General features: G+C 38.7%; 1 protein-coding gene across 1 annotated transcript in view; it reads left to right on the top strand.

The window, feature by feature from the left end:
* The window catches only part of antxr1d (ANTXR cell adhesion molecule 1d), a 47,313-nt gene extending 39,274 nt beyond the window's left edge, over positions 1 to 8,039 (top strand). Inside the window, exon 18 of the mRNA XM_062995198.1 lies at positions 7,721 to 8,039. Coding sequence (XP_062851268.1) covers positions 7,721 to 8,005 — 285 coding nt within the window. The 3' untranslated portion in view covers positions 8,006 to 8,039. The remainder of the gene's footprint in view (positions 1 to 7,720) is intronic.
* The last annotated feature ends 6,143 nt before the right edge of the window (positions 8,040 to 14,182 follow it).

The following is a 14,182-nucleotide window of genomic DNA, read 5'->3' as shown; positions in this document are numbered from 1 at the left end:
TGTGGTGGTCCTGACCATTGAAAAACAGAATGAAAGCAGGCTAAAAGATATGTAGAGAAACAGATGGACTACAGTCAGTAATTGTAGAACTACAAAGTGCTTCTATATGGTAAGTGAAGCTGATAAAATGGACAGTGAGTATGTAGCATGTAAACAACTCCAGAAAGTCACACAGATGAACATCTAAGGCACTGAAGGGTTTTGGGTGACTTGCCATTATTGTAAAACCTGAGATTTAGCTCTCTACTACAAGATTCAGTAGGTGAATGTGCGGTCAACTATCCTTGATATGAAGATTGTTCTTGCTGAAGGTAGCACAACCAGTTTAGGAGAGCAGTTTTTTTGTTTACACAAAACCAAATGGTGTTGTATAGTTTTTGTTACTCAATAAGTGAAATAATCATTTAAAACTGTAATTATATTGTATTACAGTTCGTTTGTAAAATTTCAAACCCCACTTCTAAAAAACACTGAATTGGGTGCCACATAGCAGCACACATTTTGGGGTCCTGGGTTCCTGCTTTGCCTTCAGTTATTGTATTATACCAACTGGAAGCAATCAAAAATACATCCTGGCTACAGGCTACAGTACATTTACACTGAAAGGGGAAAAAACTATAAGAGTAAAGATAAATGCATAATGTTTAGCTATTTTGTTGTGTTGCTGTTGGCAAAAACATATATAGGAAGTCCACTTAGCTTATTTTAATGTAGAACTCTTAGCTAATATATAACCGAGAGGCCATTCAGGTTAAACTCATTATGAAAAAGCTTCAGCACACACATTGTGATGCTAAAGTGACAGGTTTGTTTTATTACCCTCTAAAGAAAAGGGGTTTTGTCACTGAAAGTTGGTGTTAGATCCATGACCGGCCTGTTTACAAGGCCACTTTGCTTGAAAGTGAGTAACCTTGCATGCTCTGGATCTGCCCATTTACAGCCAAGACTAAGAAAATCTGTGAAAGGCAGGGGCAGTGGCTTGTTTTTGTAATAATGACCCATTGGAATGTGAAGGCATAATGCCCATCCTGACTAACTTTATTACCCAGACTGTTATTTACAAATGAGAAGTAAAATCATGTGCTGGAAGTTTGGTAATATAATGTTTTCCTTTCCGAATTCCAGCTTTCCAAGACGTTTTAGGCTCAAGCGGGTTACTTACTGTTAAAGTCAAAAGTCTACGCACTTGTATAGGTGTATGTCACGTCTTTCTTGAGATTTTAATGATTTCTGTCTTTTTCTTTGACCTAATTACTGGAACATGTACTTGTGTTTTCTGAAAATATGCTGGGTTGAAAGTATACATACAACAGGAATGAGATTAACTATAACTGGTGACTATTCTGTGCTAATTCAACTAGGGATAAGTACATGAAACATTTATCTCCATATGCTGACAGTAAATTTGCCCAAATTTTTAGATGTAATTCAGCATTCAATTTATTTCAGAAACGTGCCACATTTTACTGCAGTCATTAAATTACACTCATGAATTGAATAATAGAATAAATGGAAGCTTCAATACACAATACAGCCTACTTTGATTGGTTGATTGTAAACCTAGAACATTCAGTCACGGTAAGAGGCTTCATGTTCCTGTCCGTGTTTTGACACCAATCCCCACCCCACCCCTTTGCGTCCACAGAATTGGTTGAGAGTTTTTCAAACTCAGTTACCTGAGTTGTGTTTTTAGCTGCATTAGACTTCGATATTTTGGACATTTTGACTAACCGATTGCTAACTGAATTGCCGTAGGATTGCTAGGAAGAGAGTGGGTATACCTCGTAGTGCAGATTAATATTACATGTTTTGTTTGTTTGTTTTATTAGGATTTTAACGTCATGTTTTACACTGTGGTTACATTCCTGACAGGAACGATAGTTACTCATTACACAAGGTTCATCAGTTCACAAGGTTATATCAAGCACAGTCTTGGACAATTTAGTGTCTCCAAACCGGAGCACCCGGAGGAAACCCACACGGACACGGGGAGAACATGCAAACTCCACACAGACCGCCCCACCTCTTAGCCACCGTGCCGCCCTGATTAATATTTAGTAAACGTAAAATACATAAAATGCTACGTGAGTGAAAAATTTTAATTATATTTTAAATCTCACAGAAAATTGCATATTTTAAGGGAAACGGCTCATTTCACTGTCCGTGATGCGATTTTCACACCATGAATTAGGTAGGGCCTTAGCTATATGGGTACAAGTACTGGGACACCCCTTCAGATTTTTGATTTCATGTGTTATAGCCACAATTGCAAACAGGTGTAAATAAAATAAATCAAAACAAATCAATTATACAGTGTAATCTCATTATAACGGACTCGTTTTAATGGAACCTTGGCTATAACGGACCCGGCTGAACGCTTATATAAATATTCAGGAAAACCATTGGATATATCGGACTAGCTCATAAAAGAATTTCGGTGGACTAAATGGACTAAAATTTAGGTACATGTGGACACTAACACACATTGTTTCATTCTGTTATAACGGACAGTGTCATACAGTACATTAGCACTCGGAATAAACTGGAACATCAATTGAAGCTTTCTTGACCAACATCAGTGCCCAGCCACACAAATGCTCTTTGACTGAGTGGGTACAAATTCCTACAAACATACTGCAAAGTCTTGTGAGAAGCCCTCTCAGATAAGTGGCTGTTGTTATAGATGAATTCATCACATTGAGATGACTATTTAAGTACCAGTTGTTTTTTAAATGGGATGCCCAACAAGGTCAGGTGTCTAAATATTTTTGGCCATGTAGTGTAGGTAACGCTTTCCATAGTCAAGCAAGCTTTACATATTAAAGCTTAAATATCGAGAACATTTGAAGGGTATGTTTAATTGACTAAAAATAATAATAATAACACTGACACATTACATTAATATATTAAGAATTATGTATTTAATTAAATTAATTAATTAATTAATTTAAGGTGGGAAAAACTTGTAAAACAAAGTTTTTCAAATACTTCATTTAGCCTTGCTTGAACTTTTGTTCAGAGACTGACCTGAAACTCGGTGGTGGTTTAAATGAACAGCTTATTAAACAGAGATGCCTCAAATGTGACATGGGGCTAATGACCAGGATAGCATCTGAATGTTATTGTGCTTGGCCATTGTTGGGCCGGCGTGGGGGGTGGCGTGGATTAATTCATGGCTGCCTAACTGGGAGGGTATAGCCATCACTCTGGCAGTCATGTGCGGTGAATGGGACAATTTGGTGAGCAGCAGAGCAACAGTTCCGCGCCGGAGAGAGCATATGGGCCGAATGAGAATGGAGCCTCATGAATACCATGCAGATGTGCTGGAGGAAGAGGGCAGAGAGAGGAAGAGGAAAGGGGGTAGGGCAAAGGAAGACAAATCAGCCCATATGGTGTTGTAACTGGTGTGGATGGCCCCCAGCAGGGTTCAAGCTTCTGCAGCAGTTCAACAGCAGTTTCTGCAGAGACATGACAGAACACCACATGTAACAGCAGACACCTGGTGCATTGCTGTACAGCTCTCTCAGTTCAGCAGAAAAACACACACTCTACCTCAGAGCTATTACTGAACACACTTACCCCCCCAGACGCAAGAAGGGATCTTTGTTGAAATAAAATGGGTGGCTGGGTGGGTAGCACTGTCGCCTCACAGCAAGAAGGTCCTGGTTTTGATTCCCAGGTGGAGTGGTCCGGGTCCTTTCTGTTTGAAGTTTGCATGTGCTCCCCGTGTCCGCATGGGTTTCCTCCCACAGTCCAAAGACATGCAAGTGAGGTGATTTGGAGATACAAAATAGTCCAGGACTGTGTTTAATATTGAACTTGTGAATTGATGAATCTTGTGTAACCAGTAACCACTTGTGTCATGAATGTAACCAAAGTGTGTAAAACATGACGTTAAAATCCTAATAAATAAATTGTAGGACCCACACCGCCCCAGCTGGGGATTGAACCCAGGACCTTCTTGCTGTGAGGCAAAGTACCACCCAAAAATACTGTTTATATATTTTTTTTAAATTAATAAAAAGTGTTGTGTGGGTAGCAGGAGGTAGCGCTGTCGCCTTACAGCAACAAGGGCAAGGGTATTTTCTGTGTGGAGTTTGCATGTTCTCCTAGTGTCCATTTGAGTTTCGTCTAGGTGCCCATGTTTCCTGGCACAAGTCCAAAGAAATGCAGTTAGGTTAACTGGAGCTACTAGAAATTTCCCTAAGTGTGTGTGTGTGTGTGTCTTTGCCCTGTGATGGACTGGCAACCTGTCCCGGGTGTCCCTGCCTTTTACTGAATGAACCCACCGTGGTCCTGACCACAATAACACGGTGGTAAAACAGACAAGGTTTAAATGTTTTGTTTATTCATGTAGTCTGTGAGAACACTAATACTTTTAATTTACTAGTACTCTATGTGGCCAAAAATAAATGTACCCAAACATACGTATATACACGCTTCTAGCTTTGTGGCAACAGTATGGAAAAGGCTTTGCAGCATTTCTGTGCTTGTGTGGTCTGTGAAGGTCCATAAAGACATGGTTTGATGTGCGTTGGTTTTGAGAATCTCCAGTGACCTGCACAAGGCACTGACCTTAACCCTAACTGACACCTCTATTGGATGAAAATAAAATCAATTGCATGCCAGGTCTTTTCATCCAACGGAAATACTTGACTGAAATGCTTCCCAGCAGAATGAAGACATGGTCATAAAGTCAAAAAACCTGAGGCATTATGGGGGTATGTACAGCTCCATAATAATGGCCATGGTTTTGGAATAAGGCATTCAACAAGCTCAAGCTTTTTGTCATACTTGTATTATGATGTTTTACCTTGTTTTAGTACATTTTTAATGCAGTTTGATGAAAAAGCCTCATTTTATTGCTTAAGGATTTTCAGTGTGAAGTATTAAATTCTTGCATCCAGCTTAAAGAAAACAGTAGGTCTGTGTTTAGCTGGGCTAGTTGATCGTTCATCTGGACTACCTGCTAAATTCAACTTTTTGGCCCAGACCGCTTCTTTTTTCTCAGCAGGACAATGAGTGAAAGTTCTTAGTCCTATAACCTAGCCTTGATCTAGTGCTAAAGGAGCGTGGAACAAAAGGAGTGATTCTGTGCTGTCACGGTCTGGCTCGTGGCCTTTAATCTCTCCATCTGTTTTGTCTGACAAGCAATCAAACGGCAGGGCAGAAAGTGGCACCTCCCTGACGGCTGCTCTCATTGCCACTCAAGTGAAAGTAATTTAAATGGATTTAAGTGAGATTCTGCTTTTGATTGTGGATTCAATACGGGGAAAATATTCATTGGTTAGTGTTGTGCTTTTTGTTGCAAACAGGCTTGATCAAATTAAAAGAGCCTGATTGATTTCACTGGCTTCTATTGGCATTTTTCTTATCTAGCTAATAATAAACACGTCTTATATTGGACAGAATTATTTTAGAACATGTAAACTCATGCATCATTTATTATTTTTATTTTATGTATTAAGATAATTTTCACACAGATTTATTTAGCATGTTAAACATAAATTAAAACAGACAATTAAATTACTATGACAACGGTTGAATTTTCAGCACCTTTAAATGCAGCCGTATTAAATGATTTATTTTTCCACATGAAATGATGCATAACTTATGCATTTAATACCTCTTTTCGGTTCATCCTTTTTGCCCAAACCCTTAAAAACCTTCTAACAATGACTTCTAAACGTTAAACCGTCCTGACAATGATGAATCACTCTGCTTGTATGAATGCAGCTTCTTTGAAAGCTTTTTCTTCATGGAGGAAGGCATTTTACCAATGCCCTTTATTTTCAAAGGTTCCTACTGCATCCACCCAACCCCACCCCCATGATTTTAAGGACAGAATTATGTTTGACAGCTGAGATTCTGGGTGTGTGAAGCCTTGTGCCTTTTTGGGATTCATGATATGGGTATTCGGGGCCATTTGGGTCACCTCTTAAGACACGCACTCTTAAGTTTAGAAGTTTTCAGTGCTGCCTTTGTGCTCCTCTATTACAAAGCCATTGATTCCAGTTCTTTATATTTTAAATAGGTGTAAATAATTTGATTAGTTTAAGTTTTCATTTATATTGCCGTGTCTGAGGGACTGTTCCCCTGTTTTTTAGCATATGACAATGAAATTGTGAATGAATGACAATGAATTTTATCACAAATCTCAGATTTTCATAGTATGAGATAGAACAATTTTGCATATATATTTATGTATTATTCCAGTTTTTCACAAGGTTGAATCAGTTCATCTGGACACAAGTTTGTTGTAGAGAAACGTTTCGTCACTCAATCCAAATGACTTCTTGACTTTGAGTGACGAAACGTTTCTCTACAACAAACTTGTGTCCAGATGAACTGATTCAATCTTGTGGATTGTGAGCATGCATCAACATATTCCAGTTTTTATTTACATTATGTTTATAGAAATGCAACTTTAGTATTTTTATTTACTCTAGGGCAGATGAAATGTCTATTTGTCATATATACATATACACTGATCAGCCATAACATTAAAACCACCTCCTTGTTTCTACACTCACTGTCCATTTTATCAGCTCCACTTACCATATAGAAGCACTTTGTAGTTCTACAATTACTGACTGTTGTCCATGTGTTTCTCTACATGCTTTGTTAGCCCCCTTTCATGCTGTTCTTCAATGGTCAGGACCACCACAGAGCAGGTATTATTTAGGTGGTGGATCATTCTCAGCACTGCAGTGACAATGACATGGTGGGGGTGTGTTAGTGTGTGTTGTGCTGGTATGAGTGGATAAGACACAGCAGCGCTGCTGGAGTTTTTAAATACTGTGTCCACTCACTGTCCACTCTATTAGACACTCCAACCTAGTTGGTCCACCTTGTAGATGTAAAGTCAGAGACGATCTCTCATCTATTGCTGATGTTTGAGTTGGTCATCTTCTAGACCTTCATCAGCCCATGGGGCGCTGTTGGCTAGATGTTTTTGGTTGGTGGACTATTCTCAGTCCAGCAGTGACAGTAAGGTGTTTAAAAACTTCATCAGCACTGCTGTGTCTTATTTACTTATACCAGCACAACACACACTAACACACCACCACCATGTCAGTGTCACTGCAGTGCTGAGAATGATCTACCACCCAAATAATACCTACTCTGTGGTGGTCCTGGGAGAGTCCTGACCACTGAAGAACAGCATGAAAGGGGGCTAACAAAGTATGCAGAGAAACAGATGGACTACAGTCAGTAATTGTAGAACTACAAAGTGCTTCTATATGGTAGGAGAAGCCAATAAAATGGACAGTGACAGGGACAGTGTAGAAACAAGGAGGTGGTTTTAATGTTATGGCTGATCGGTGTATATACATGTGTACAGTATATTGAAATTCTTTACTCGCAGATCCCAGCTTTTTTGGAAGCTGGGGTCAGAGCACATGGGCAACCATTGTACGCCGAGCCATGACAGTTAAGCCAAAATGTGGGCAATTGTATACCAATAAATTAATCTGTATGGTAGGCATGATTTATAAAATAATCAATAAATGTATGTACTATATACGTAGCTGTACATAATAAAGTGGATGTTAAGTGAAATGTTATGTATTTTAAGTAACATATGTCAGTTTTGTATCAAATCATCGTGTCATTCTTTGCTAAGTAGTAAACATTGCCAACAGGTCAGTTAAGGATGGTCCTGACAGTGAGGTCTACTAACTGACAGTTATCCTGCCATCTGCTTGTGTCCCTGCAGGGCCGATGCATCAACTTTACCCGGGTGAAAGAGGAGGCACATCAGCAACCACTACCTCCTCCACCTCCACCACCCCCAGCAGAGCACCGACCGCTGATACACCCGTCCACTTCATCACCTCCAAACAGACCAGCGTCTCCAAACAGACCCCCACCAGCCCATCCACCAGCGCACCCACCTCACAGACCCCCTCCAGCTCCAACACCCCACGGACTCCCACCATCCCGGGCACCCCCAAGACCCCCTCCTTCTCGCCCCCCACCCTGTCCTGGGAACCAGTACTGAGAACAATGTGGAACCTTTAGCACCCTAAATTATCTGTCTGGTATTTATCTTGAAGCCTATGTTTCAACAGCCTCAAGTTTTAGAGTTGTTGCTGGACAGCAAAAAAAAGTAAGAAAGAAAGAAAAGATCGTAATTCTGATATTCAACTACTGATTGTCCCAGGAGATAAACAGAATATAATTTTACTTTTTAGGTTGGGTTTGGTGTGCTTAAAAATGCAGACCCAAAAAGCAATATGCATTAGGCATTAGCAAATAGGCATTATCATAGGATGTGGGAACATCATTAGTTGCACCTGATTGGTAAAGTTTCCTCATACTTGGCTGTTATTTGACCTTCATTGAAATTATGTCACTTTAAAGTCAAGGTCTTTGGTTATGTGCTGTTTTTGTTATATTGTGTATTTTCTATATTCTATTTAAACTATTGAACACAGACAGTTTTTTAAACTTCATGGGAAAATGCAGTGTAAATTGTGGGCCCTCGTAGACCCAGATGTTTGCCTTTTCAAACTATGTTCAATTTATTTAAATTGCAACAGGACTTACTGGACTCCAGCTAAGCTCTTGACACATTGAAGCAAATATAATGCACCTGCCCAAAGCAGGTACCAAAGCAGAGGGTCTGAATATGTTTGTGAATAGAAGATTTTAGTTTATTTATTTCAAAAAAGTCTAAAAACATGTTTTTACTTCAGCATTGTAGGTGAATAAATGTAGTGATGAGTAACAGTTGATTGTGCAAAAAGTTAAGGGGTCTAAATACTTACAATCACTGTACAGTAGGGGAGAAAACAAGTACTTTTATAGTACATATACGAGGGTTCTTCAAAAAGTTTCACTTTTCTAAATAGTCACCTTTCGATGCATTTCTTCCAGTGTCATACTAACTTTTTAATGCCATCAGCAAAAAGGTTTTTGGTTGAGCGTGTAGCCACTGATGCACCGCTGCTTTCACATCATCACATGAAAATCTTCTTCCCCTTAAAGCTTATTTGAGCGTCCAAATAGGTGGAAATCAGATGGCGCTAAATCCAGACTATAGGCTCTCTCTCAGTCTTTTAGACATGACCAATTACTACTCCTCTCACCCTCACCATTTCCAACGAAAATTTATAAACCTCTCATTAGTATAAGATTCAATTATGAATATAATACAAAAGCAAAATTGGTAAATAAAGTTTTCAGACACCACTAATTAATAATTATGGTACTTTTTTGCAAGGCTACTGCAATTACACAGACAAAAATAGAAATAACAATGATAATAATAATAATAACCCTCCTAACAAACTATCTTTAATTTTGCCAATAGTCTGTCCATTTCAATTTTGCAATTAGATTTTTAAATATAAATACATACTGTAACTTTACTGTACTTTAACTGTACTGTATTTAAGTTTGAAGTGGATGCATTGGATATGAAATGCAGAAGTATATAAAGGTCTATAAAAATGAAAATATATGAAATAACAGAAACAGCAGAAGTTGAGAACCTGTTTCTCTTTAGTGTATAATTTTATTTTTAAACCACCTAAATGTACGACAGTAATTATTATTACTGTAAATCATTAAAGGTTCTGAAAGATACAGCTGTAAACCTGGAGACCTCGGCACAGAACAAAAATGACTTATTAGGTCGTAGGAGGATAAATGTGGCTCATATTAATTGCTTTATTAATTAGATAACCGACATTATGCACTGAAAAGTAAAATGCTAGAGGATTTTTGCATGTTGAAGTGTAAGTTACTCAGCTTGTGTGTAGAAATGAAATAATTGCGACTGCAGGGCAGTTTTAGCCTATAATTTATTTAGCATTGATTTCCTGGAAAGCACTTGAGCACAATGACAGGGTGTCTATCACTGTTACAGGACACTAAGCACGGTTTTTATTTTAACTTCTTTTCCTCATTTTAAAAGCATTCTTTTGGTCTTCCAATGTACATGTATATTCTGTGTTTTATTGTTCATTTGTATGTATAATTCTTGAATCATTAGGTAGGGGAGCTTCAGGCTTTGCTTACTGCACACATGCAGCTTCAGATGCAATTTCAATAAATTGGATTTATTTCTAAAATGCAATATGTTGTTTTTATTTAATGCATGCTTTTCAGTAGCTGTGCTACTAGGTGTCTGGTGGTCAGCTGGCAAAATGTTTTCATTGGTTCCACTAAGCGATGCCAAACAGAATTCATCAAACAGATGTCATTCAATAATATTTACTAACTGTCACTAATTTAACTATGGTCAGGGTTCAGGTGGGTTCAGCGCCACCCACACAAGAAATGCATCCAGTCCATCACAGGTTGACAAACACTGAGACATTTACAATGGTACAATAGTTTTTGGAAGGTGGGCAGAAAACTGGTAGTTCAGAGGTTATGCCCTGAGCCAAAGCTCTCAATTGGTTGGAATATACGTACACTGATCAGCCATAACATTAAAACCACCTCCTTGTTTCTACACTCACTGTCCATTTTATCAGCTCCACTTACCATATAGAAGTACTTTGTAGTTCTACAATTACTGACTGTAGTCCATCTGTTTCTCTGCATGCTTTGTTAGCCCCCTTTCATGCTGTTCTTCAATGGTCAGGACCACCACAGAGTAGGTATTATTTAGGTGGTGGATCATTCTCAGCACTGCAGTGACACTGAAATTGTGGTGGTGTGTTAGTGTGTGTTGTGCTGGTATGAGTGGATAAGACACAGCAGCGCTGCTGGAGTTTTTAAACACTTCACTGTCACTGCTGGACTGAGAATAGTCCACCAACCAAAAATATATCCAGCCAACAGCACCCTGTGACCACTAATGAAGAGCTCAAAGATAACCAACTCAAACAGTAGCAATAGATGAGTGATCGTCTCTGACTTTACATCTACAAGGTGGACCAACTAGGTAGGAGTGTCTAATAGAGTGGACAGTGAGTGGACACGGTATTTAAAAACTGCAGCAGCGCTGCTGTGTCTGATCCACTCATACCAGCACAACACACACTAACACACCACCACCATGCCATCGTCACTGCAGTGCTGAGAATGATCCACCACCTAAATAATACCTGCTCTGTGGTGGTCCTGACCATTGAAGAACAGCATGAAAGGGGGCTAACAAAGTATGTAGAGAAATATATGGACTACCGTCAGTAATTGAAGAACTACCAAGTGCTCCTATATGGTAAGTGGAGCTGATAAAATGGACAGTGAGTGTAGAAACAAGGAGGTGGTTTTAATGTTATGGCTGATAGGTGTAGTTGGTCAGGATTTTAAATTGCTAGAATCAAGCTAGGTGACGTGTTACAGTGCAGTACCCACTCCACCAGCTACACCAATGCCCTGTTTCTGTAATTATTAAATGTTTAATAAAACTTGAGCTATGGCACCACTAGTGACACAACTTTTTTTTGCCAGTTTGCTAGTATAAAGTGACAAAGTGAAACTGTTAAAACCAGCAAAAAATAGGGTAATCTTTGAACTAAGCTTGAGTCCCACCACCAGTACATGAGAATTAAAAGTTGGAGCATCGGATCATGAGATCTGATTGCAGTTCATGAGAGTTGGGAGGTGTGTGTAGCTAAATATTAGTTTTATTCCCACTTTACTAACACAAAACACAAACACATAATTTTGCCAACAATTAAACCATTTTTGCAGACTGAGTGCATGACTGTTTTACTTGAGAATTTGTGTGTGTGTGGATGTGTGTGTGTGTGTGTGAGAATACCTTGTTGTTGGACTGTTTGGGTTTTCTTTTCATCAGATGGCAACTAGCTCATGCCCAGGCAGTGAATTATTTCCTGTGTTGTCTCAGTCTGGTCTGTTCTGTGGTTCTGCGCCTCCCCAGAGATCCACTTTCTCATTCCACACATGCTTTCTGCAAGGCTACCAATGTGAACTACAGCTGAACTGCTAATGCCCTGACACACAGCCAATACATATACAACTATTACAGAAATACACATGGGTTTTACATTAGCTCACCTTCTGAGGCTGAAAAATACCAGGTTATACCCAAGTTCAAAGGAAACATGTTAAGTCAAATGTGAAGAATGTGTATTCGGTCTGAAGACACGTGAGAAATGTTTAGCCAAAAAGTACTGAAATTACTTATTTCCTTGGCTGAATTTGGGCGTATTCATTGTACCATCAAGACTCGGGTTGGGAAATAAAAGAATACCAGTATTTGCAATACATAATTAAAAGTAAATTATATGTATTCAGTCCAGAAAAACATTTTGAACAGTCAGTACAGTTACCTTACATTTTTGTACAAATGCTATATACTTTTTTCCTTTTACATGCTGAAAAATGTACAAAATTATGCATATATAAATTATAAATTACATATAAATACGTTAAAAAAAAAACAGTAGCAGAAAGCAAGATCTTACATTTCTGCTCCAGGAATGAAGAGAAACCCCTTTTAACGTTTCCTCAGGCACTGCTAATTGTGATTCAAACTAGAGCTTAAGCTCTCCGCAGTGGTGGGTTGGTGTAATTTTACATATTTTTACATTTTTACAGTGTATTAAATTGCTGCAGCACACAAGTGACAACTCTCCATCCACCCACTCCATTTAATACATTTTTAAATACATATGTTCTCTGAAATAAAACCTGCAAGGGAAGGTCTAGTCTAATGTACTCCTGAGCCTATGTGGTGACTGTATTTATTATTTAATTATAAGTAGCATGACGGTTCCTTATGCCATGCAGTCCGAGGGAATAGACAGTCATTTATTCAACAGTAGTTGTCCCCTTTAGATTTCTCTGGATTATTTTCTCAATGTTATGTATAGTAGATGGTGAAAGGCCTAATTTCTTTGCAGTACTACATTGTGCATTGTTTTTTTGCACCGATTAGCAATTTTCTCACAAAAGTTTAGCACAAAGTGGTGAACCAAGACCCATCATTTCTTGCTAAGACAAAGCCTTCGGTGGATCCTTCTTTTATATCCAATCATGACACCTTCACTTGTTACCAATTCATCTGCTTATTGTGAAACCTGAAACGTTTTATTAAACCTGAATTAGTCCAATTTAATTAAACCCTTATATAATTAAAGAAATTATTTAAGAATCTTAGGAGGGAATTCACTTCTACAAAGTGAGTTGATATGGAATAACTGCAATAACTAACATGTACATTAGACTGCATTTTGTGTTAACTTGGGTTCTTATGGTTGGAAAATCTAAAACAATTTTTCTACAAAGCATAAAAAAGTGATGTATAATGTGTCACACATTTATTGTTATATTGTCCTAGCTTTCCTGACATTTGTATTATTGTATTATTTTATGCAACGAAATTACCAAGGTGTAAAGAATTTACATTAGGGATGTAACGATACACTACCCACGATGCAATACGATTCACGATACTGGGTTCACGATACGATTTATCTATTTTTCCCCCCCAATTTTTATCCCCTAATCTAGTCGTGTCCAATTACCCTGATTGTGTCCTCTATACTGATTCGACCCTTCACCGCTGACTGAGGACGCCACTCAACTGACTTGTGCCCCCTCCAGTGCGCAATCAGTACAGCCTGCATTTTTCACCTGCACGAGCCGAGTTCATACACCGAGAGACACTGAGCACGGAGGGCCACGCCCCCCTCAATGTTATTCCTCAGCCCTGTGGAGGCGCCGTCAGTCAACCAGCAGGGGCCGCAGTTGTACCAGTCATGAGGACCTATGCTCCGACTTCTACCCTCTAACCCTGAACAACAGCCAAATGTTGTTCATGCTGCCGCCCAACTCAGTCGGAAAGGTAGAGCCGAGTTTCTATACGATGTATATGGAAACCCCAACTCTGGTGAGCTAGTGTACTCTGCCTCTGCACCACCTGAGCCAAATTTTGACAAAGTTTCTTTTTATTATTTCTTTTAAAAAAGTAAATAAAATACTGTATTTGTGCTTACCTTTTATTTATCTAAATAATGAATGCTCTTTTATTTCTGAGGTAGGTACAAACTATGCCAAATAATGTAATGAAATTTTAAAACAAATCCAACATTATATAAATAAATGAATAATACAAATAAAGTATCCTCACATAAATATATTTGGCAGGAAAATCCCCTACCTGGCAACTTTGTGAAGTGCAGTCAACCAGGCGAGATGAATAGTGCCAGTGCCCTCTGCTGTTTAAAGTGAATATCAAGTCATCTTAAAT

Source organism: Trichomycterus rosablanca, chromosome 5, assembly GCF_030014385.1.
Source record: "Trichomycterus rosablanca isolate fTriRos1 chromosome 5, fTriRos1.hap1, whole genome shotgun sequence".
NCBI lineage: Eukaryota > Metazoa > Chordata > Actinopteri > Siluriformes > Trichomycteridae > Trichomycterus > Trichomycterus rosablanca.
The sequence above is the reverse complement of the archived record's forward strand: the minus strand, read 5'-3'. Positions and strand labels throughout refer to the sequence as shown.